Source organism: Aethina tumida, chromosome 2 (genome assembly GCF_024364675.1).
Source record: "Aethina tumida isolate Nest 87 chromosome 2, icAetTumi1.1, whole genome shotgun sequence".
Taxonomy (NCBI): domain Eukaryota; kingdom Metazoa; phylum Arthropoda; class Insecta; order Coleoptera; family Nitidulidae; genus Aethina; species Aethina tumida.
Window position 1 is genome coordinate 28,158,858 of NC_065436.1, and position 23,812 is coordinate 28,182,669.

General features: G+C 32.2%; 1 protein-coding gene across 9 annotated transcripts in view; it reads right to left on the reverse strand.

Moving 5' to 3' along the window:
- Positions 1–21: 21 nt before the first annotated feature.
- The window catches only part of LOC109599275 (glucose transporter type 1), an 85,304-nt gene continuing 61,513 nt past the window's right edge, over positions 22–23,812 (reverse strand). For 5 of the 9 annotated variants that reach the window (XM_020015245.2, XM_020015243.2, XM_020015246.2 and 2 more), the window contains 5 exons: positions 13,675–13,814; positions 13,412–13,441; positions 7,476–7,576; positions 5,594–5,680; positions 22–5,021 (listed from right to left, as the gene is read on the reverse strand). In XM_020015245.2, coding sequence (XP_019870804.1) covers positions 4,930–5,021; positions 5,594–5,680; positions 7,476–7,576; positions 13,412–13,441; positions 13,675–13,814 — 450 coding nt within the window. In that variant the 3' untranslated portion in view covers positions 22–4,929. Of the gene's footprint in view, positions 5,022–5,593; positions 5,681–7,475; positions 7,577–7,805; positions 7,969–13,411; positions 13,442–13,674; positions 13,815–23,812 lie in introns of those variants that run through there. The other 4 variants (XR_007547343.1, XM_049963557.1, XM_049963559.1 and 1 more) reach the window with 4 other exon arrangements.

The following is a 23,812-nucleotide window of genomic DNA, read 5'->3' on the forward strand; positions in this document are numbered from 1 at the left end:
GGGTGAAATAAAAGAAAAGTATCATATAGAGATAGAATTTTATTGCATTCAGGAAACTTTACATATTTCGTAATTTCCATAATTCATATTAACATAATACTAAATCTAATTACCTCACTGGCACCTCATGACCATTCACACGATCACATGCACACATCGTGGATACAGGTTGTTCCATGTTTACCAAAATATCGGACCAACACAAAACTATTTCGACAAATATACCAAAAACGTTTTCACGAGAGGAACGTAATCCGTACTCTCAATAAAATTTTTTCAATAATCATTTTTAAAAATATCTACAATTTTTTTACTTAAAAGTGTATATCTAAGTCTAGCAACCATGCTTCACATATTCCCGATAAATTAATAAAAAATTGTAATCATAGTTAACACTGCATTCAATTTTTAAATATTATATGATTATTATTTATTTATATGTAACAATATTTACATTTAGAATAATAATTTGCTCCTTATTTGTTGAAACGACGTCCCCTTAGTGGCCGCGTCCATTCGTTTAGGCCAACAACAAAAAATAGCGCCAAATTACGCCCACTATCTAATTGACTAAATGTTTGGACATTTTTGGGCAAGCAGCAACTTTTTGTGCATATCGTGTTCAAGTTTAACATTAAATACTATTTTTCTTGTGCATCCGAGAATCTCCCATCTTCATTTTCATCTAAACTATTTATTCCACAATATTACTTAGTCAAATAATTAAAACTTTAAAAATTACTTCCAGTTGTTTTAAAGATTACTTTTAGATTTTATTTTGTGTATTGTTGAGCTTTTGTTATTAAGAAATCTTATTTTATGATTTATTTCAGTTAATTTCTCTTTCTTTCATTATTATTTATGCGATTTATAGAATGTTATGAAATTGGTTGAGAAATCCTCGGACATACTCTTAAGGTGCTCTGCTTTTAATACTAAATTCGAAAAATGTTAATGACATCGGATCGTTCAGCACTAAGGGAGACCCGTCAAACGGGGCTACTTATTTAATTTTCTTGCAACTTTTTTTCGATATACTGATTATTTCTCATAATTATGGTTCAACGAATATATCTAACTACGCAGATCTATGTTGAATCTAAAACTAGATGTTTTCAATATTCAGTATTATAGCGAAAACATAATTTTCAGTAATAATATATTACAAATCGTCAACTACAAAATAAAAATAAAAGGGATGAATCTTTTGCACTGCACATCCAACCTGTGGGATTATTGCTATAAGGAGTCAGTAGATGGCACTGTGCGAATATGGTAATTTCCCTCTTCAATACAATAAGTGAAATTTCAAATCTTATCCCTAACATTTAAGTCTGCCACCTCCCGACTAATACTGTTGATTTTTACCGAAAAAAGAAAACAAATCAGTTTGCGCCATTAGCCTGCACTGCGTCTCAAAATCAAAATCAAAATTATCACAAGGTGGTTGTGCCGTGCCAACTAGAAAATAGTGAATTCGGTGATAATGAATTATTCTTAAATAATAAGCAACATGTGCTATTTACATATAAAATTACAAAGTATGTGTTAGAATTAATGGTACGCAGGTTGAAAATACCGTATCAAACATACCCGCTGTAACAATTAAACGCAAATCGGTAACCCGTAATATCAAGAGCATTTCCCATAACATGCGAACGCAACTGGAAGGATTCGAGTTGTTCGATGGAGTATTTTCCCACCTGAGTAGTAGATCACCCAAATTACTTATTTTGAGCTAAAATCTTTAACAATGCTAGAAAAACAAATTGTACCCATTAATTTTAGAATAAATCGAGGATCGCTAAGATTTTGCAAAGTTACCTCAGATTATCACAATGGAAACGTATTTTACATAAGTAATGCGCCTCAAATGAAAACATGCACCGTTTTACGTACAGGGCCATTAAAATACACTGGATTGGCTGATATAGGCGATTATAAGAAGATTCGTTTCGTTCACGTGTAACAAAAATTCATTATAATACAATCTATACCTATTATCATTGGGCAGTGTAAAAATTTATTTAAATTTAAATGGTTTTTCGTTCTCGCATTTAATAGTTAGGAGTAGGGGGATGTAAACAATCAACAAATGTAACATGGTGCAAATGCGGTTTTATTGTTTAATGATTGTTTCGAAATTCGAACTGAATTGGCAAAACATTTTTATGACCTTTTATGGCAGTGTATTTCAAAATTTATGTACAACATTTATACATCACTTAATCATAATAACGAGAGATGTTTAAATCTGAGAGTATACAGTTTTTATTTTATTGTTAGTTAGCTATTGGTTATAGTTTAATATGAAAAATACTTACTACTAACATTTAATTTATAAAAACGTGACCAAATAATTTAATTTTTGATTTATTACGGTCATTATTATAATAACCATACATGGTTAGTGCAATTATCTTTGAAAAGATATGAATAAACTGATTTTTTATAAATAATTTTATATTTAATACATATCAGCCATAATAGGTTTGAAAAAATTATCCAAAAATATTAAATAATCAAACTCAATATTTATCTAGAGATATATGTATGAACTCAGATTTCGCCGTCTCCTTTTATCACCGTTTTGTTACCATAACTTTGCAAATCCTTGTCCACATGGTATATATATTTTTTTTGTTTTTAAATCTAAAAATTACAAAGCAAATTACAAAGTTGTATCATTAAAATTCACTACGCTCACTTTCCTTCATTTTTAAATCCCTTTGATTATTAAAAATTGTACACTATTTCTCATATTTTAATTACTCAGTTCGCTAACGCCGTCTCGGGGAGGGAACTTCCATTTTCCTCTAACGTCGCACGCTTCAGGACTGTCGATTATCAAAAAATTTCCTTACTTTAGTTTACTACACAGTTTCTGGGGCATCGGCGGCCCACACAATACCATTTGCAACTCGGTCATGCGTTTATTTATTAATCAATTGCGATTCGTTGTTGGTTGAATGTTTGTTTCCATTATTGCTTTTGTCGAACAAAATTTTTGCTTGTGTTTGTATTTTTTTGCAGACATTATTATGTGGGCCTCGAGTGTGAAATTTTCCTCTATACAAATTAATAACAAAATGCCGCACTATGAAAAATTGAGCACCTGATGTAACCAGTCAAAAAAGTCCTTAAAATAAAACATCAGGACCGGCTAGTTTTTTATCTGTAACCGAGCATTCATATTTGTGTGATAATTGACAATTGTGTGTTGCACTGCAATTGTGTTTTATGTGATACAGTAAAAAACCGGATGCCGGACCTTGTAACACGACAAATTTAAAACGTCTCACCGAGCTTGTAGTCCTTCATAAAACCTATTGACTAAAAACGACTTTTATGGAGCAGATTTACACCGGTGAGACATTTTCAATTAACTGCTTAACACGATATATAAATGTTAAATTCTAAATCCTGAAACTCCGGCGTGTACGTCCCGTGGGACGCTATGGCAGTGTGAATTTTAGAATATAAACCTCATCCGGACGGAACGTACAGCCAAAGTTCCGGGTCGATTTTTTTTTAGATTATCATGTGAGTCTGCCCCAGATTCCCAGGTTTGAAATCAGAGGTTCAATTCCTTCAGCAATGAGTGGTTAAAGGAGGTCGGCTCCTTTAGATTTGTTAACCAAAAGGGGTATCACCGGTATAGGTTTGCCAATAGTGATCCGGGAACGTGGAGCAGAATCGCTCTTTGGAATTTGCACTGTTTCTCTTTGTTTAGACAAATGAAAAAACACTGCAGATTTCAGACCAAGTTAATTTACACGCTTACTTTATAGAATGCACTTGTGTCCGCTGGCTGTTTTCTCAAAAAACACGTGAAAACCCAAACATAAAGGCAGCAACGAATTTCGCCCGCACCGCTTGCCGCAAATCCTCGTTATATATGATTAAGCTTCGAAGCTATTGACTGAAATAGTTTTGGGGATGCGGCGGCGCCAGTGTGAGCGAGACTCTTTGCTTGGGAGCATACAGGTAGCTACAGAAACACAAAACACATAACAATAGATCTACGGTTCTAGGGTATGTATAGCCAGACAGGGATATCTGTAGGTGCATGCGAGAAATCAGAAACGTTTCCATATTTTTTAAGCATCATCGCGTTTCAAATAATTAACGTGAGCATTTCGCAGTAATGTGTGAACATTATTTAATTTTTCAGTTTTTTGAATGTCTGTTCCGGGCCACCTTTGCGCGTTTCCAGTTTTTTTTTGTGGTTTGCCACGAACTGTGATTACGATTTGGGCAGGCATCGGACGAGGGGAGCAAACTGGGTCATCAGGAGTTTAATGGTGGTTAAGCCAAAACATTTGTATATTCTTTTCAGTGTTTTTCAGTGAAGAAATAATTTAGTGTGTTGAATTTGTTTGAAGCTTACAATTGGTAATATCAATGTTGTTACAAATGTGAATTAGATTTATCAGCGTTATTGAGGTCGTTTGTTTTACTTGATACATTTTGATATAAAACCTGAATCATTTCTCAAAAATACTGAACCGACAACCCGGTGTGTCCCTTCGTCGAAAGCCCGCGACCCGCACTGAGCGTCCTGTTCGTTGTTCAAAAAACATTTAAGCGACACATAAAAAAACGTGGCGTTGATTACGGCACTGTCGGCGTCTTTTCTAGTCCATTCAGAACGTGAATATCGTAAGTGATGAGCGTGTGTATGTCGTTTTAAGGCCGTCGGAAACCTTGGAAGAATGACCGGCGCCGATACGATGGCGAGCGGGCGATCGTACGGGGGGGCGGCGCACTGCACTAGTGTCGGTGTGGGCGCTTGAAGCTGTGCCGGATGTAGGTGGCACAGGCTTTGCTGCGCTGCGAGATGATCTCGACGAGCTGGTCCTCGATGGCGAGGAGTGGGGCGGGTAGCGGCAGCAGGCTGAAGGCGGCGATGTTGAGACTATCCCATTGTCAGACGGCGCTGTTCGGGAACCGCGGTGGTGGCAGTGGTGGCGGCTGGCGGGACCCGGTGTCGCCAGCACGGGAGCTGTGCTCGGAACCAGCTGAACATAAAACAACGGTCTTCAAATTTCAGCAAAGCCCCTGAACTATTATTATAGATTCCTGACTTGAATTTAAAGCTTTCTGAATAGAAACTTGTACAAGAAAACTTTTTTATTTTTAGTAACAATTTGTTTACTTTAAAAGGTAAAAACATCAAAATTTACCAAAATAACTTTCAAAAAATATCATGCGGAAGACAAAATCTTACTTACCTTGTTCATGCAACAAATACAAAAGATAAAACAAAAACAACAAACCTACACAAATAAAAAACTCTTTTAACAATTTATTATTGCATTATATTTTAGGATCCATTCGTCTGTGGAAGATCCCTTTGAAGTATGTAATTTTATCATAGAAATCCTATTGACTAAACAATTATTTATTTTGACGTTTAACAGTGGTGTGGTATTTGATTTACAATTAGTGTATTATTGAGTTTAAAAAATTAAATATTTGTTTTGTGCGTTGTGCTCATCTCTAGTCGTGAATTGGAGTGTGCATATTTCTGTACAATTGTGTAAACCGTGTATAAAATGTGTGACAATTTAACTTTGTGTGTTTTTGGTACCTGAGACTGAGGCAAATGCAGAATGTCTTCTAGGACTATACATAGTCCTGTACAGTCGCCTCTCGAACGGATCAAACGGATTGGGAACTAATCGAAATAATCTATTAACAAGTCATATCATATTATATGATTATTTTAAATGCCTATTAGGCATTATATAATAAGGAACATCACTCAAATAAAATGTCAACTGATAAAAATGAAGTAGTTAATCATTAATATATGTGTATACAGGTTGTCCCTTAACTTATGGTTTATGGTTAAATATAATAAACAGGGTGGACAAACAATATTTTATAAAATACAAAAAAAGATGTAATTGTTTTGAAGTGTGCTAAGAGTAGTACGAGATCAATATTTAATTTCTCGAGAAAAACAAATAAATAAAATAAAATTATTGGATATAGTGCTGGCTATTTCATAAAAGAATTTAATTCTAAATATGTAGGAAGTATATGAAAAATATTTCAATATTCTGTACCTTTTTTGCCTTTCCGTCATATATTAGAAACGACGGAAATATTACTTTAAACGTTTATATTAGTCTGAATTAGTTGGCTAAAGAAATAGCACCTTTTGTGGTACTATTTAACAATATTCTTAATTGTTGGAATTTATTCTTAGAATTATTATTATTAACTAACTCAATTTCATAATAATTAATATAAAATATTAAAGTTTTAATATTATTAGTATCATTAAAAGCTTAAGATGGTTCTAAAAAATGGTTTACAATATTATTAACAGTTAAAAAATATAAACGTCTTAACAAAATCCCAACTCTTTTTATAGGTATCAGTAAACTGAAGCTTTTCTTGTCTATTAGGTAATCGACCTTTGTCGATATCTTGTTGAAACTATGCTCCACCGTTTACAGATGGTTATAATGAACAAAGTATACACTACAAAATATTAACATTAACAAGTTATGTATAATTTACTTTAATGTGAATAAAAAATATTTTGATTTACGTACAAATTGAATACTTGTAGAAAAAATTATATGTAATTATTTTAAATAAAATATGAAATATTTTGTTTGCATTTAATTAAAGGTATGCATTTTATAATTAACATTAAATAATATGTGCTGTTTCTATGGCCCCAACGTGTCATAAATATAATATTTAACTATGACTAGTTAAGGGACACCTTGTATATTTAATTCTGTTGTCATATTAGTTAATACAAATGTATCTGATTTTATAATATTTAATTAATTATTAATTTCATGAATTTTATAAACATATATTGATTATTTTGGTTTTAATTGAATAAAAATATATTATTCACAAATAAAAATAATGACCATTAGTTAAGAGACACCCTGTATGTTTGAACATTTTTAATTCTGTTGAATAAAAAATAATTAATTTGATAATTAATTGACCACACAATTTCTTCATGGAATTTTTAATTATCTTAATTATTATGGTAGTAATTAATTAATTAAATAAATAATATAAATTATAAATAAGTAAAAGATGAATACATAATGAATAATAAAAGTATATTTAGTTTTAATTTAATAATTGAGTTATTTCATCCTAATTAAATTAGAAAGGTATTGTTTTACCTAATAACACATAAAAAAATATGTAATTAAACAAAATATATTTGACACAAACATGCAATGTTCCGTTTCCTTGCAAACTACACGTTACAAAATAACGAAATCGTAAAACGGGTCATAAAACATGGGAAACGATATGTGATTACAAAATAAAATAGGGAAACGATGAATAAATTTTGTTCAAACCGTTACAACAAAAATATGGTCATTTCATTTGAACACACACACGCCGGTTCTAACTAACAATAAATAATTGCACTAGGACTACAGACAATAATGGATAAATGTGGCATGCGAACGGGTCCTTACATGAATCCTGTTGGATTTTCTCTTCGCCTACGACCAGTCCCGCATGTTCGGTTACTGGAATATTGGGCTGGTGCAAGTCGTTCACACAGTTAAGCATACTCCTGTAACACAATTGTCGATTTGTCGTTTAACTCGTGCGCTTTTTGCAATTCGACACACACACAAGGGGATCACTGGGTGGTATCTCGCAAATTTAATTTGGTCTTGTGCAAAACGTTACTAAATGAGCCAATAAAACTGGTTCAAAAATGCACAAGGTCCTGATGCAGGTCGGACAAAAGCCATTGCACATTTTTGTTCAGTGTCAAATGAAAAATAAATTTGGTGTACTTGAATATATACATAACTTTATTGTACGTATGTATGTTATTGTTCATAATTTTATGTTAGAATTGACATAATAATATCAAGTGGTTATAATAAAATTAAATTATTTATTGAAGTGGGACTTTTATGTAGATGTAACTGCCTCGTCTATTTTGCTGCAGATGGACTGAAATAAAACAAGCATAAATTAAAATAATAAAAAAAAAACAAAATATGGTAAAAAAAAAACAAAATAATAGCAACCAAACATAATTCTCACTTTTGTCATTTAATTAAGTTCACTAATCGTATCATGGTGTAAATAAACAAAATCATAAGCACAATGAGTATGAAAAACCAAACATAAAAGTGCATTTCTACATCTACATTTTGCGGCAGATTTTTCTACAACTTGTTGTCAATTTGTCATATGTCAATATTCTTACATTAATGAGCTACACCAGGTAAAAAAGTTCTTGGATCTCATGTTTTATACTATAGTTTATGTAAATTTTAGATATACATATGTATTTTTGTTATATAGTATATTTCCCAAGATTTTGGGTATTGTAAGCTAAAACTAGCTATCAACCACCACAGATTAAGACAGATTAATATGTCTATCTTTCCTAACATACTTTAGGAAGGATTTATATAGATTAGGAAGGATAAACACATTAATCTATTTTCACAGTAACCAATTGACAATTAGATGATAATCAAATTTTTACGTTACATCGTGACATAACTTGTATTTCGCTTAAAATATAAATGAACGTTAGCGTTTATAATTTACAGTCATATTGCGACTGTGGTATAAGAGGCACTTGTTTGTTAATTTTTAGTCACTCGAACCGAAAATGACTGTAAAAGTTTCCTAACATGTAAGATTTTTCAGTTATGGATGGCAGTAAAAGGATGTCTAATTCTAAATGCAATAAGTTGTGATGCTTTGCTGAAGGTTTTTATTGTGTCTTCAGGGAAGATTTACTAAGTATTGCGTTTTTTTGTGCCTTTGGGACAGTAGAGCAACACAAAACCCTTACAAAGTAAAAGAGTGAACCTCAGAAAGATCCTTTTATTCCAGGCCAAACTAACATGAAAAATATATTTCTAGATGATCCCAAATAAGTTTCATATCAATGTTGAATTGATGAAAAATTTTGTTAAAGCATTAGATAAACGCATTTAAATACCTTAAACAAATTTTTCCCAAACTAAGCGATGCTAAGCTTAAAGAAAGAATATTTGTTGGACCTCAAATTCGAAAATACTACTATGAAAACGAAGAAAACTATAAAAAACTTGAGAATGTGAGAACTATGGAAAAATGGGCTGTCGCATGTTTCTAAAAATTCACTTTTTGCACTGTCATTTAATTTTGTTTCCAAGTTAGCGATGAGTAAGAAGAAAGGTTCCAACAGGACATTCTAAAAATGAAGCAACGATACCAAGCCCGATGGAATCCAGAAATGATGGGGGATTACTGTTGCTTTCTTGTAAGAGAAAGTGATCAGGAATACAAACAAAAGTTAGTTTGCAAGAAGCTATCTACAAAAGATTTAGTCTAAATATATTTTAAGTTCTCGTAAATAAAACCAGTTATTCTTGATATAAACTTCAATCATCATGTATAAAAAACATTAAATAAAGTTAAATGATAATTCTATAACTCAAAATCTATACGTGGTGGAAATTTTCGAACTTAAATTTTTAATTAGGGTACTTTAAATACCCCCGTGGACCTGTTATAACATCAGTCGCAATATTTTTTCTCGTATTTGTTGAGTAGTGTAATTTGAAGGCAAGTTTGGTCTTGAATCAAATCGGTTCTGTGGTGGCTGTCACATCGAACTCGACACACAGACTGGTAGCATGGTACGACTGCAATTGAAATACCAAATAGGCGAGAGAACCACCGGCGTCGGTGCGGCACAGACACACAGTGAGGCTTGACTAGTGGTGGATGGTGGTGGTGGTGGATGGTGGTGATGGTTCGTGGTGGCGACAAGACAGAAGACACCCACCGTCAGGGCAGCGCTTCCGGCCAGGTCCAGGACACGGCTGTTAGGGGCGGCAGGGGCGCGGGGGGCGGACGTCCGCCCGCTCCTTCGGTCTGCTGGCGGCGCCCCTTCGACTCGGCCGCCGCGCCGCCGTCTCTGCATCACACGCGACCGATTTTTCGCATATTTTTAATTGCGAGAGTGTGTTTCATTTATTTTTAAAATTTATTTTGTTTGTACGATAACGAAATGCGCGCAAGGCTGGCCCGTAGACTGTCTTGGGGCAACGGTCAGCTCACAGCTCAGCTGCTTCTATTTCATTGGTTTTGGTTACTTGTTTTTGCTTTGCTTGGGAAAGGTACGCCGCTGTCTAAAGGCCGGTACGCACTTGTGGTGCGACAATGCGACTGTCGCATCCAGTGTCTTAACTACGTAGTGAAGAAAACAACAATTTTTATCAAAACCGACGAGAAAGTATAAAAATAAAACTTATAATCACACTTTAATCTTGACAAACAACCAGACTTAGATAATTACACTTAATAATAAATTTATTTCAATAGAAGCTATTAACTATTAGTTAATGGTGATTGATTGCAATCGATGACATGTTGAAGTACCATTCCGGAATGCCTAAAGTGATACCTTTTAAATTGGAAAGTATGTGCACGAGAAAAATCCAGTAACTGAAGAAAAATACGTTGATTATGCGTAAGCCCGGGGCATTTAGAATTAATTGTGCTTCGTCCACCTACATTTAAAGGCGAGTAGCGCCTTTGAGCTCCGGAATTCGAGATCTGATAGTGGAATTCAATGGGATTGTGCACGGTAACATAATGTTCGTGTTAAATGCGGAATTTTATTCCATTACAACTATTCCGACTCCGTTTTTTCACTGACATTTAAACGGCTATTTACATTTAATCGTGTGTGTTTTATAGCATTGGAAGCTGCGATAATGGACCAGCACCATTTCTACATAGTTTTTTTATACTTCCTTCAATACTCGAAACACGAAAAACGTTGTCTTCGTCACCACATAAATAAAACATTTACAGACACGGCGTACGCTTGACATGCAGACTACAAAATCGGTCCCGGCCCGGAAACGCGAGCCCCGCTCCTTACTATCCCGGCCTAAGGTCATGTTCCTGCGGCACGCCCGGACCGGGCGGATGATCTTAGGCCGGCATACTAACAACACAGCGACCCGTCAAGCCGAACGAATGACGAACCACGTACGTACGGGAAAGTCGCCATCGATATATCGCATTTGACACGTTTCGTACGTGCCCGGCGAGAAAATCGTTCGTGCATTCGTTCGTTTGAGCTGAGCCGGAAAATCTGAACACCGAAGAAGAAGAAGTATATGAAATGAAGAAGGAACACAGATAGATCCATGCACACAAAGGGAAGGATGTTTGTTTTTGTTGCGGTCCGATGTCGGGATGTCTTCCTGTCGTACCGAAAATGGTCGTCGTGAAGACACGTGGAAACGCGAAGATATTTTAATTGTGTCTTCACTTCACTGAACGGTTTACGAATATTGGTCCAATTAGAACGCCAATATGGGCAGTTTGTCTTGGACCCGATGTTTCCGTGTGCGATTGAAAGTAAAATTACGCAATTGTGAACGTACCTATGCGAAATGTACGTGGCGAAAAAATTATAATTAAGTGAATTATGGAGTTAATTATAATCGTATGTATATACAGTAGTAGCCACAATTATAGCAACTTATTAAGATTTATTAAAAATATGAGCTGTATTACTTGAAATGGATTCCAGTAGATGTAATTCTTATTGCTTTTTCTGATATTGTTATGCACACTGATCAACTTAATTTTATTCTATAATGAACTGTGTGCCTTTTTTTATTTTTTATTGTAAAAAAGCAATTCTTTACTTTATAGTATTTCAATGATGCGTATCGATTCACTTGATCAATTGCTTATTATAATTATTTAATAATGGGTCGTTGTCAAAGTGTATCTGCGCTGTAAAAAAATATAATTCAGCCTTATAAAGACCAAAAGAAACAAGTAGAGACTATCAAGAGTTAGAGCTAAATAAGTCAGACGTTTCATGATTCATAAGTTCAAAAACCTCATCGATAAATGGATAATTCGAATGTCAAAAAACTATATATTCTTATCTTCAACTCTAATTAAAGCCAACCTGAAGAAAATTGGACTTGTTAAAATTTAGGTTAAGGACTGTGAGAAGAAGGTTAGAGGGTGAGAGTTTACTGTCTTCTTGTAAAGAATATTCTGCTTTCTACTAAGAATGTGAATGTCGATTTGCTCTGGATCATGTCCACTGGACCACAGAACAGTAGCGAGGGATAGTTTTTAGTGATGAGTCTATATTTAATTTATCTAAAAATGACGTTTAGTTTGTATTAAATGTGTTATATTAAATGCTCTATTGGGACGAAACCACAGAAAACCTTCGTTATACTCACTATGAAATAGGGTGGTGATTTTATTAAGGTATGGGTCATCCTCCAACGTACAGAAGGAGACATGGACTAATTTATGTACAGGGATATAATAAACAACAATTTGCTTTCACATATTGAAACGAAGTTGGTAAGCTATATGTTTCAACACTATAACAATCCCAAACACAAATCTAAAATTGAAACAGGTTGGTTAAAAAATCAAATCATTAATGTTTTACTTAGGCCGTTGATAACCAACTTAGACATAAAAATTATACAAATTTAAACGAATTCTATACAGTAATTCAAGAAGCTTGGAGGAATATAGACATATCATATATACGGAAATTGGTCGAGTTTATGTCTCGGAGATGGTGCTAGAATTATAAAGTAAAAAGGGTATTATAAAATGTATTAATGTTAGAATAAATGTTACTTATTTTGTCAACAAAAATTCTTTCCAAAATTAAAGTTGCCATATTTTTGTCCAGCTCAATTCAGAAAAATTACTATTATATGATGTTATATGATAATATAACAAGAAAATATTAGTTTTTAGAATAGAGTACAAAATAACTTTAGTAAATTATTAAGTGAAATAGTTATGGCCTTTTTTGACATTATAAAAAGTTGCTATAATAATGGCCACCACTGTATATATGATAAATGTTTTGAAAAGTGCGGCGGAATTGGCGAGACAGGACCATTTCATGCATGACCATTTGGCAAATTGCGATTGTTTCATTGATGTGTGCACAATAATATTTATGTACATAAAGATTAGATTTATTTTTGTCCCTGCAAAACATTTATTTTGCAACGGTACATAAACTGGGATTGCCATAACTAACAAGGAAAATTTATATATTTTATAAAAGTGCCAAAAAAAAAAATAAATTTTAATACTTTGTAACCTTTACAAATATAAATAGTAAAGTATTTAGAATATTTGTTGTAAATTGTACATCTAAAATTATCACCAGTCAAAACAATGGTCCGGAAGCGCTGTGTAAAGTGGTGTGGTTTAACGAACAAAACAGATTCACTAGGGGAGGGCCGAAAAAATGGGAGCGGGAAAATGACGGTTCTGACTCTAAGTTGTGTGTAGCAGTCAGAAGGGCATGCCAAAAGCCGTGCAACAACAACAACAACACGAACACAAAGACGGACGTGCCCTCACTCACCCGTACAGTCGGCTGTCCCGGAAGCTAGCCCTAAACAGTTACGTGAATTTTATCAGGAACTCATATAAAAATTACTCTTAATTAAGTAAATTAATTAAAAAAAAACACTTGTAATATTTGATGAGCGTAATGATAATGGCTATCAATTAGCTCGTGTTTTTAATTGACCTATAAACTTAATACTACAACGTAATGGGCAATTAACTGAAATAAAAGTTTTAAAATTGCTATTATTCCGATTATTAACACAAATGAGAACGTACCTTCCATTTTCTGGTCTGAACAAGGCAACGATTTCTTCGAAGGTTTTGTTTTTCGTTTCGGGAACCTTCTTGTATGTGAATATCCAGAATATGGCTAGGAACACGCTAAATGGCAGGAAGGTATAATTATCGAGAGCGTTCTGAAACAAAAAGAAACACATTATTGGTAAAATTACCTTTATGGGTTTCACTAGTGGTGGATTCGCCGGTCAAAGCAACCCTTTCGTTGTACCAAACTAGCACAATGATTAAGACCAAAAACTTGACTCTTGGCATAACGCACGACTTTCAAATGCAACATTTTACTTAGCACTGACAATGTCGCAATAGTTATAATACTTATTAAATTAATGCATAATTATTCCAATTATAACGGGCATATTTCGCTGAAAACAAAACTGCGACAGCAATTAATGTATATGGGACAAATTTCGCTCTCGTATGTCCACAGGTTTGCATTAAATTGCATTATGTCACAAATGCAAAAGGACCAAATAATCATAAATGCATAATTTCCAGTCTACGGTAATGTTAACAATTCACATTAGGACCCTTTCACAGAAACATATTAGTATAAAACCGGGGTGCAGGTCTTGCTAATTCGTCAGTTGTTCAACGACCAAAGCAAAACACAAGTTGGAAAATGAACAGGTTCATTGTAAGTGTCGCATTTTGGCAATACAATTCCGAGTTATGAAGCTCCTTTCATTTAAATTTCAGGTACTTTGTTGCGTCTTAGTCGGAGTTTCGGCCCAATATGGCGGCCGTTCTGCCGGCGGACTTTTGGGCCATCATCAGCCACTCAAGTTTGAAGTGATCGGATTGAGCCGCGGTATCGAAGAACATCACCACGGTGGCGGAGGAGGCGGAGGCGGTGGTGGAGAAGGTATAACATGTTAATAGATTTTTTTCAAAATTTGGCATTGCACAATTAATTACCTCACAGGTTTACTTTCGTTTCAACAATTAGTAATTGCTCATTAAAATCATATATAATTATTGAATGTGAAGTATTTAGTTTTTGTCGACATATTTAATCAGTCAAAACTTCTAAAACGGTTTCGTAATTACAATTACATTAGAGAAAATTACTGGTCACACACTGGTAAATATCGTTTAATATTCAGTAGGTTTGAATTGAAAGCATGCAATAAGTAAAATGGCTAATTACAGTTCCATATTAATCTAAAAAATCACTCTTAGGTGGATTTTTGGGAGGAGGCGGTGGAGGCGGAGGCGGCGGCGGCGGCGGTGGCGGCGAAGGACATGGCCACGGTAGCATCGGTTTCACCGGATCTCATTTCCAAACCCCAGTGGATATTCATCACGAAGAAGCCATCCACATTAAGGCCAAACCCGAATACCACTACGATTACCATGTGGCTGATCACAAGCACAAGGACTACAAGAGCAAACATGAAACCAGAGAAGGATACAAAGTAAAGGGATCCTACAGTTTGTTGGAACCAGACCACAAGACCATCCGTATCGTTGACTACGTAGCCGACAAGAAGCTTGGCTTCGTTGCCAAGGTGTCTCGCGTCAAACACGAATAGGCAGCTAAATTAGTTGTATCGCTTCAGTTTTATTAGTTGTTGTTTATTGTACTTTACCTGTTACGTATCTATATGTTATGTGTTACTTGTTAAAATAATGTCGACTTGTGATTTTGCGAAATAAATTGTATATAGGAATAATAATTCATCAAAATTTTATTTATTGATAACATCAAAAAGTCAAAATCAAATTAATCTACAATAATCTTATCTAGGAAGTACGAGTACAATGAAACATACCAACTTAGCAAAACAGTTTAATTTTATAAAAGGCGTATACAAAATGGCTGCACATAATCTTTGATATTATTCGAACTCCTTTTCTTCTTCGCCGTCCACTGATGTTACTCTATTTGGAACAGTCAATGCTTGGCCTAAGGAACAACATACTATAGGCGGTCGACACACTTCCTTCTTCTCACTCTCCGTCGTTTCTTCAACTTGTTCTTCTGTTTGTTTCGGAACGTCTTGAACTTTTTTATCACTCATCGTAGATGTAGTGTAGTTCGAGATTTAAGTAAAAATGCTGGGCACTATGATCTGTATCTGCTTTCATAGATTTTTGGTTCATATATATATATACACTGATAACAGATAGGTAAATACAATAAAAAAATTCCGTCGGTACGGATAGATTTTCTAATTGCAACGTAAATGTTCGCATTGTAGATAAATTACTTTCTCCGGTTTGTGTTAGTCACATGTAACATAGTCGCATAATTCTGGTATTGGCCGTTGTAGAGCCGATTAAATTGACCATGTAGCACCGCATTTCATGCCCAGCTAACACGGCTCATTACCGACACTTCGTTTCTTCGATGGCAAATTTCAGTTGTCAGTATTGAATTGGGAAAAAGTCATTTACCATTTTTCATTTATTTTTGATTTAGATAATGGAATTTTCATAAAAATTTATTAAAAAAACATTAAATGGTTGGAGTATAAACATTTATTTACACATTTTTTTTAAATCTATCTGTATATTTAAAATCAGCCCTTCCAACTCTTATATACCAAACTCACAAAATAAATATGTATAATAAATTTTAGGTTCTACAAATTTTTTTAAACCTATTTTATTTTTTGGATACATAACGATAACTATCGTAAATTACATGTTCAATAACACACATTGTTACTTTGTTACTCTAGAAATTTTTCGCTATATTTTAAATGTCACATTTATATAATTTTTAAAATTTGTCTACATATTTCAAATTTTATAGAAATTTTGTATTAGGCATAATAAATAATTAAAATAACATAACATAACAAAAATATCTGGGGTTAATATTTTTTGAATTAATAAAGTTTATTTCATTTCATAAATTAATTTAATTTTTTGGATATTTTATAATAACTTTATAGATTTTCTAGGACTTTTACATTGTCAAAATTAAGTATTCTTAATTTTAAATAAGTTGGATAATGAACCGTGCTACTTTGCATTAGAAAATTTTTTAAATGTCACATTTCACATACTTTTTAAAATCTATCTATATAAATTTTGTATTATGTGTAATAAATAATAATTAAGATAACATCGCATTTAACTCCAAACTTTTTTGAATTTCGAAATTTTGAATAATTTTTAAATGTCACACACAACTTTTAAAATCAATATACATGTTTCAAATAAGCCTTTCTAAAAACTTTTATAAATTATATCATAGGTTCAATAAATATTTAAAATAAAACGACATTTAACGGTGGATAATTTGTGAATTTTGAAATTCTTTTAAGTTCATCAAATTAATTTAATCTCAAAAATTAATTTAAATATTTAAATATTTATAGTAACTATGTAAATAGGAATTGTACATTATAAAAATTTATAAACCTTAATTTTAAACAATGTACAATGCTACTTTAAAAATTTTGATTAATGTTTAAATATTAAACTTACATAATTTTAAAATTTAAAATCAGCCTCTACTACATGAAATTTCCGTTGTATTTGAATTTTTTTGATTATTGACTTATTTGATTTCTTGAACTAATTTAAGTTTTTGATATTACATATATTTGAACAGATTTAACTTTAATGTTAATTCACAAAAGAAAACAAGGAAAATAATCAGAGGATAACGGAAATTCGTTATTCAGATTTTTAAAATATGTATAAAATCATCTTTTCTAAAAATTGTTGTATGGGAAAGAAACTAACATAGTTTTTTAAGTAAACTCAATTTTCATTTTAGCTTCTTTAAATTATTTGAATTAAATTAAATTTCATAAACCTGCACATAACATTATAATTTCTGATTTCCGATCTCTTATTTGAAATAAATATTTCTTTGCAGAACTAATCATCTATCATTCCATATCTAAATAATTACAATGTTATAAATGAATGTGGAAACTCCATATAACAATAAAATGTTTTATTGCTCCGAAAGCGATTATAAAATATCATATCTCATTATCTAAAATTACAAAATATTAATGTTAGATCTAATAATGATCCTCTGACGAAATTTAATAAACTGAATTTCAAATAAGCATTAATTGTACGATTATCAGATTTTTTCTAGCTATAACAGCTTAAATTTTTTATGGATATAAAACTAAAGAATAATTTATTATGAAAACATAATTTCTTAAGTTTTAAATTTTTTTATTAATATCATTAAACCACATCAAGTTTATTGATCTAATTAAAGCAGTTAATGCTTTTTAATAAAGATAAAAACAACAAAAGGCAATTTTGAAACGTCGATAAAAATATTATCTCATTACAAATAAATGACGTAACTATTTCCAATGATTGATATTTGACACACTTCGCGGAAAATGAGGTATTTTAATTAAATTACAAAATTACATTATTTTTGTAACAACAACAGCGGCAGTACATAACGTATACATGGCAGCCACAAACAAAACAACGCATTATAATTTGATTTTGGGCTTCAGTCAGTCCGATAACCTAAAGCAAAAGCTTTCGTCCTCGGTCCGTTGCACCGGCTGAATTAAACTTGCACAACACACAATGTAAATCACGTCTTCATTTCGGAATTAATGAATCTCAAATTGGTGTGGTGCAAGTTGACACTTGACAGTTTATCGGCCAGTAAATATTGTAACTACAATATCGCATTATGTTGGTATGCATTCACCCGCCATACTTTGCATACTGGAGCATGAATGCTTTAAGGAAATGACATAACCGAGTTACGGAGTTCTAAGCAAATCGACTCCGCTCAATATTGTTTATTTGCAGGAAATTCAATCGGCGAACTAAACGTTTTCGATTTTATTACTCCGTCGTCGGTTTCATGGCCTCGCGTCAGGATATTCGAATAAACACTCGATAATGGCTCGTTTCCGGGAAATTCAATATTTTAATGCACACACAACATTTTAATTTGAATAGTTTTCAATTATATCTATTTTCGTACACCACATATCTGTCCGCGGCCCGGAGCTTGGAGCGTGTGTGACATGCATTTACCGGTGTCCGCCGTTCTGAAAGGTTGTCATTAGAACGATTATTTTTCTTTAATTGTTGCTCTTAAATTGCAAATTTCGCAGCATAATTGTGTAATGTTCAAAACGGATGCTAATTATGTAAATCGGGACGTAATAATTGAGACAGTCTCTTTTGTAGAAAGGGAAACAAAAATCAGGATGTGAATACTCTGACTTAATGTTAGACAATTAAGGATTTACCGGCAGTCCAACCACACACAATGATCAATTGATTTTATTTTAAATTTAATTGGATATGGTAATTTAAGTGAAACATGATCGGCAATTATCGATGTTGATTTTTATATAATGTTTATGACAGTCATAATTTTCCGACCTATTAATTCTCATTTAGTTATGCCGCCATTAAAGCTTGTTACAAAATAATGGTCGTATTAATGTAACACAGATTAAAATATGTTCACCAAATCTGACAATAATGGACACGTTTCATTGACAAATCGTTTTGCCAATTCCGCTGTTCAATTTCAAATAACAAGGATAATTTTATACTAATTAATTTTCATTGTCATACTTTTTGAAGTTAAGACACGGTAAATAGAATAAAAATATTCAATTTGATCAATGGTTTTAATCGTAATTAATTTAAAATTCAAATATTAAAAAAATAGGGATGAAAAATAACTACAACATGTTTATTCCTTCTTTTCTTTATAATTGAGGTTTTCTAATTTTTTTCTATTGATTATTATTTTTGAGAAACAGATCTTTCAATACCAGAATTTCTCTATAATTGATTGAGAAAAGAATAATCATATGTATCATTTTTTAAAGTAATAGCTTTGATGTAAAGATTAAGGCTTTTATGACCAATGTTTGAAACCGAATAAATATAGATTTTCAATTAGTTTGATCTTATCTATAAAGTAGTCAATTCTGTTTTCTTTTTATACCGTTTTTACTTAATATTATTGGTTCACCTAGGCCTGTTAAGGGAGGATTGAATTTCTTCTGCTATGAGGTACCACACGTCTTCAATCTATGATAAATCCGGAGATCTTGCAAGTCCATGGCAAAAAATTTACAACGAAATGGGAGAAAGACAGAACAATATGTGGACGACCACTATTTTGTTAAAAAATCGAATTTTAGACCAAATTCTACAGTAAACATTTCGTAAGGTAAGAAACCTTCCTTCTTCTGCTTTGATTCCAGTTTATTGACATTTCCACAAATGTCACTTCTGCTCTTCTTAAGCCAATAATTTAGGCACCTTCATATTAACTACATTTGAAATGGATTAAGGAATTTTAATCATAACTGAAATAAACACTGAAATATTATACTAATTTAACACACATAAATCAAGATTCAAAATCTAATCATTTTTTGTCTTCATATGAACGTGTGTTTATACCAAATTTTGTTAAAACTGGAGCACTGAATTCATGTGTAAGACCTGCTCCAAGAGCGTACTTTTAAATTTCTTTGAAACCTAAGAAATACATAGAATGTCTTCGACAACTATTATCTTAAAAATTCACTGAAACATGCCTACTAAAATTTGATGTAGTTTCTTTGAAGTGCTTAAATAGGTGTTTGAATACATGGAATATTTGTCGAGTAATTATTTTCACCTCTTGGAGGCAGCTAATAATACTCTGTTGGGGGACTCTCACAAATTAGTTCATTTTTTGTTTACTTAATAACTATCCGAAACATAAAAATGGAAAGTTGCAAGCACCTACTACATTTGAATTAAGTTTAGGATATATAAATAGATGGATAGCTTCCACACTAATTTATTTTATGAAACACATAAATATTTTTTTAACAAATTGTTACATTATATACTTCCTATAGAGGTAAATAAGTATATTACTGTGCTTAAAACATCCAACTTATCAATATCAACCTGTATATATTATTCCCTTAACTTATTCAAATTTATAGAGAACAGAAAAAAGTATTCATTTGAAATTTTTATAGAAATTATAACTTGACTAGAACTATTACTTCAGTTCCCCCGGAAATAACACCAAATGGATTTTTACATTCTATATGTATTTGAAAATACATTATGGCAATGTCATGTTCTGTACCTAAATCCAATAATTTTTGAGTTTTTTTTCCAAAAATTTTGACAGATGGATAGTCTATCTAAAGTCTATGTAAACCATTCAATTCTTTTAATTTTATGGAATTTAGGACAATTAATTGTCAAAAAAATGTATTATCCTAAGATGCTACACACGAAATTTGGAGTCTATTAATTATAAGGCACTGGAAATCCTTATTAATACTAATAATATTATGAATCACTGTTAGTTAAAAAAATATATGATTAGTTTTTAAATTTCAATGCACTGGAAATCCTTATTAATCCTAATAATATTATGAATCACTGTTAGTAAAAAAAATATATGATTAGTTTTTAAATTTCCGGGGACAAAAAATTATTACAATATTTCTATTGTAATCATTTTTACATTATCCGGTCTTTTATATGACGTTTCGAGTAGATATTAAATGTCAATTAATAGTAAACCACTGAAAAGATTAATTTTAAAATTTTCATGGACAGTAAATTATTACACAATCACATTTTTTCTATTAAATTAAAATTATTTATATCTTTTGCTAAAAAAATGCACTTTTCAAGTACCTAACAGAAATGAATAGTACCACCTCCCCCGCCGAGTCCTTGATCCAAAAAAATCGATGGCGGACAAGTTCTAGAACCCATTAGCCTCTAATTAGGCATAATGAACGAAACCGTTTCAAAACCAAATTCGTGCGGCGCAGTTTCCACACATTTAATAACAATTTGTTGTTATTGTTGCGCCGCGTTTAATCCGCACAATATATCATTGATACGGTACCGACTTGCAAAACATGACAACGTGCGCCCATTGTTCTTCAATTTGCTAAACATCCTGTTGTATTTCGCGGTTGCACGCCGCTTTTCTCACAAGAACATTCCAAAATCTTTCGTTCGCATTCTGCATTTCAATCCCGTTTTATTTAATTAATGATTATTCCATTGTTGCACCGCCGGTTTAAGAAACAATAAATTGGATGGAATTGTGAAAATTATAATGGGTGTATTTTATAACAGAAAATATATGTGCGACGTCTGTGAAAACAAACGTTTTTTATTAAACAAATCCGAAAATATGCGTGTCACTTTTAAAATTATTTAAAAATATCCATATGGCGTACATATTTCATTGTACTGTACAAACAATTTATCGATGTTGGCTATTTTTGTATCAGGAAACCATAGCAAATCAAAAATTTGCCAAACAAACATTACTTAGATAGGTACAAGTTGGTAATTTGTACGATTATGAATATTTTACAGAAACGTTGCTATACAATATTAATGAATAAAATTAAGTGCAATTTATATAAATATATGTCTCATATAAACCCACACAAAAAATTTTTTATTATCCCAACTGCCATAACAAATCTATTTATATATCCAGATTACAAAAATTTGAAATTAACACGTTTTACACAATGCTTGAGTATAAAGCAAATTATAACAGTCGTAAAGTCAATATTAATGTTGATTTTATTAGTCCAGTGTACGATGTACTGTTACTTACTTGCAATTTTACTTTGTGGCGCCTCTTTTCTTTACTTCTTATTTAAATTTATCGCTGATAATATTCCAGGTAAGTACTGACAATAGTTATTTAAAGATCCTGTCTCATCATTAACATAAATTTTATTTTCGTTAGTTGTGATAAAATTTATTTTAACTAAAGCACTATAAGTATAAGATAATTAAATAATTCCTAGAAGATTTAAGCTTACGATATAAATACCCTGACTCATAATACCATTTTCTAGTTGGAAGTAATACTTCAAGTTGGTTATATTTGTCTTCGAAACGTTTACAGCTAGAAAAAGAAAAATGTCGGATTCTGTATCAAATACTACCCACATCGATCAATGTAACAACACGGATGAGGTGGACAATGCAGCTTGCCCCACTGAAGAGAAACTGTGCAGGAAAAAGAGACACGCATTCGATTTACCCTTCAGACGAAATGTTGGAGTTGACGGAGAGGAAGAAGAGGAATTTGAATAGCCTTTATAAAGTTTTGGTGAAGTGAAAAGAGGTGGTTTCACATCCGGAAGCGGATAATCACTTATATCAGTTACCTGTGAGTATCTCGTTATGTGCAGACAATTTGATGATTTAAAACAATAAAAGCTGGTTAAATATAGTAATGATTATTTGTATACCAATGTATCCTTTATTTGAAAAGTGATAGTTAAATTACATTTATCTTTTATCTGTGCGTAAATATAAGATAAAATGTCAACGTGGCGTTTTTGCCCTGTATTATACAATAGTAAAGTTTCTGTAAATAAAAAATGTGAGGTAATTATCCCAAAAAAGATGGTCAAATTGACGGTCTGGAAAAAGATGATCCAGGTAAAAGTAATAAGAAACTGACAAAAAACAACTCCTAGACGATTTGTGTGAATATTTATGTGCAGACTAATTGATGATTTACCAAAATAAAATGTGGTTAAATATAACTAATACCCATTATTAACATACCTATACATGCTTTATTTATAAACTAATGTTTGATTAGATTAATCACACTATAAATTCGTTTCAAGCAGATAACATTCTTGTTTTATCTATGCGCAAATATAAGATATGACATTTATAAATACTTTTTCAGTAAAGTGTCTGTAATAAATGTGAGGTAACCATCACAATCACGATGGTCAAATCGACGAACTGGAAAATGATGAAACTGGAAAAAGTAACAGGAAACTGACAAGAAGAAAAAAGGAATACATTTGACTTGCCAATTAGAGAAAACGTCGGTGTCGATGGCCAAAACTAAACCACACTTGAATGAATACAAAGAAGACTTACTAAAAGCACTTTTTAAAGAATTTGTTGTGATTTCATATTTATTATATTTACGTGGTGGATTATTCAATGAATTTTATGAGTATGAGTAATAATTACAGTGTGAATTATGGTTTTGAGTTAATTGCTGAGTATAACCGCAAATGAAATGTTAAACTATTAATATAAAACATGGAGCTTTTGAAAATGCGTTAAACAAATTCTTAGAAATTGAACATTTTTTATTAGGTTTTATTTATTT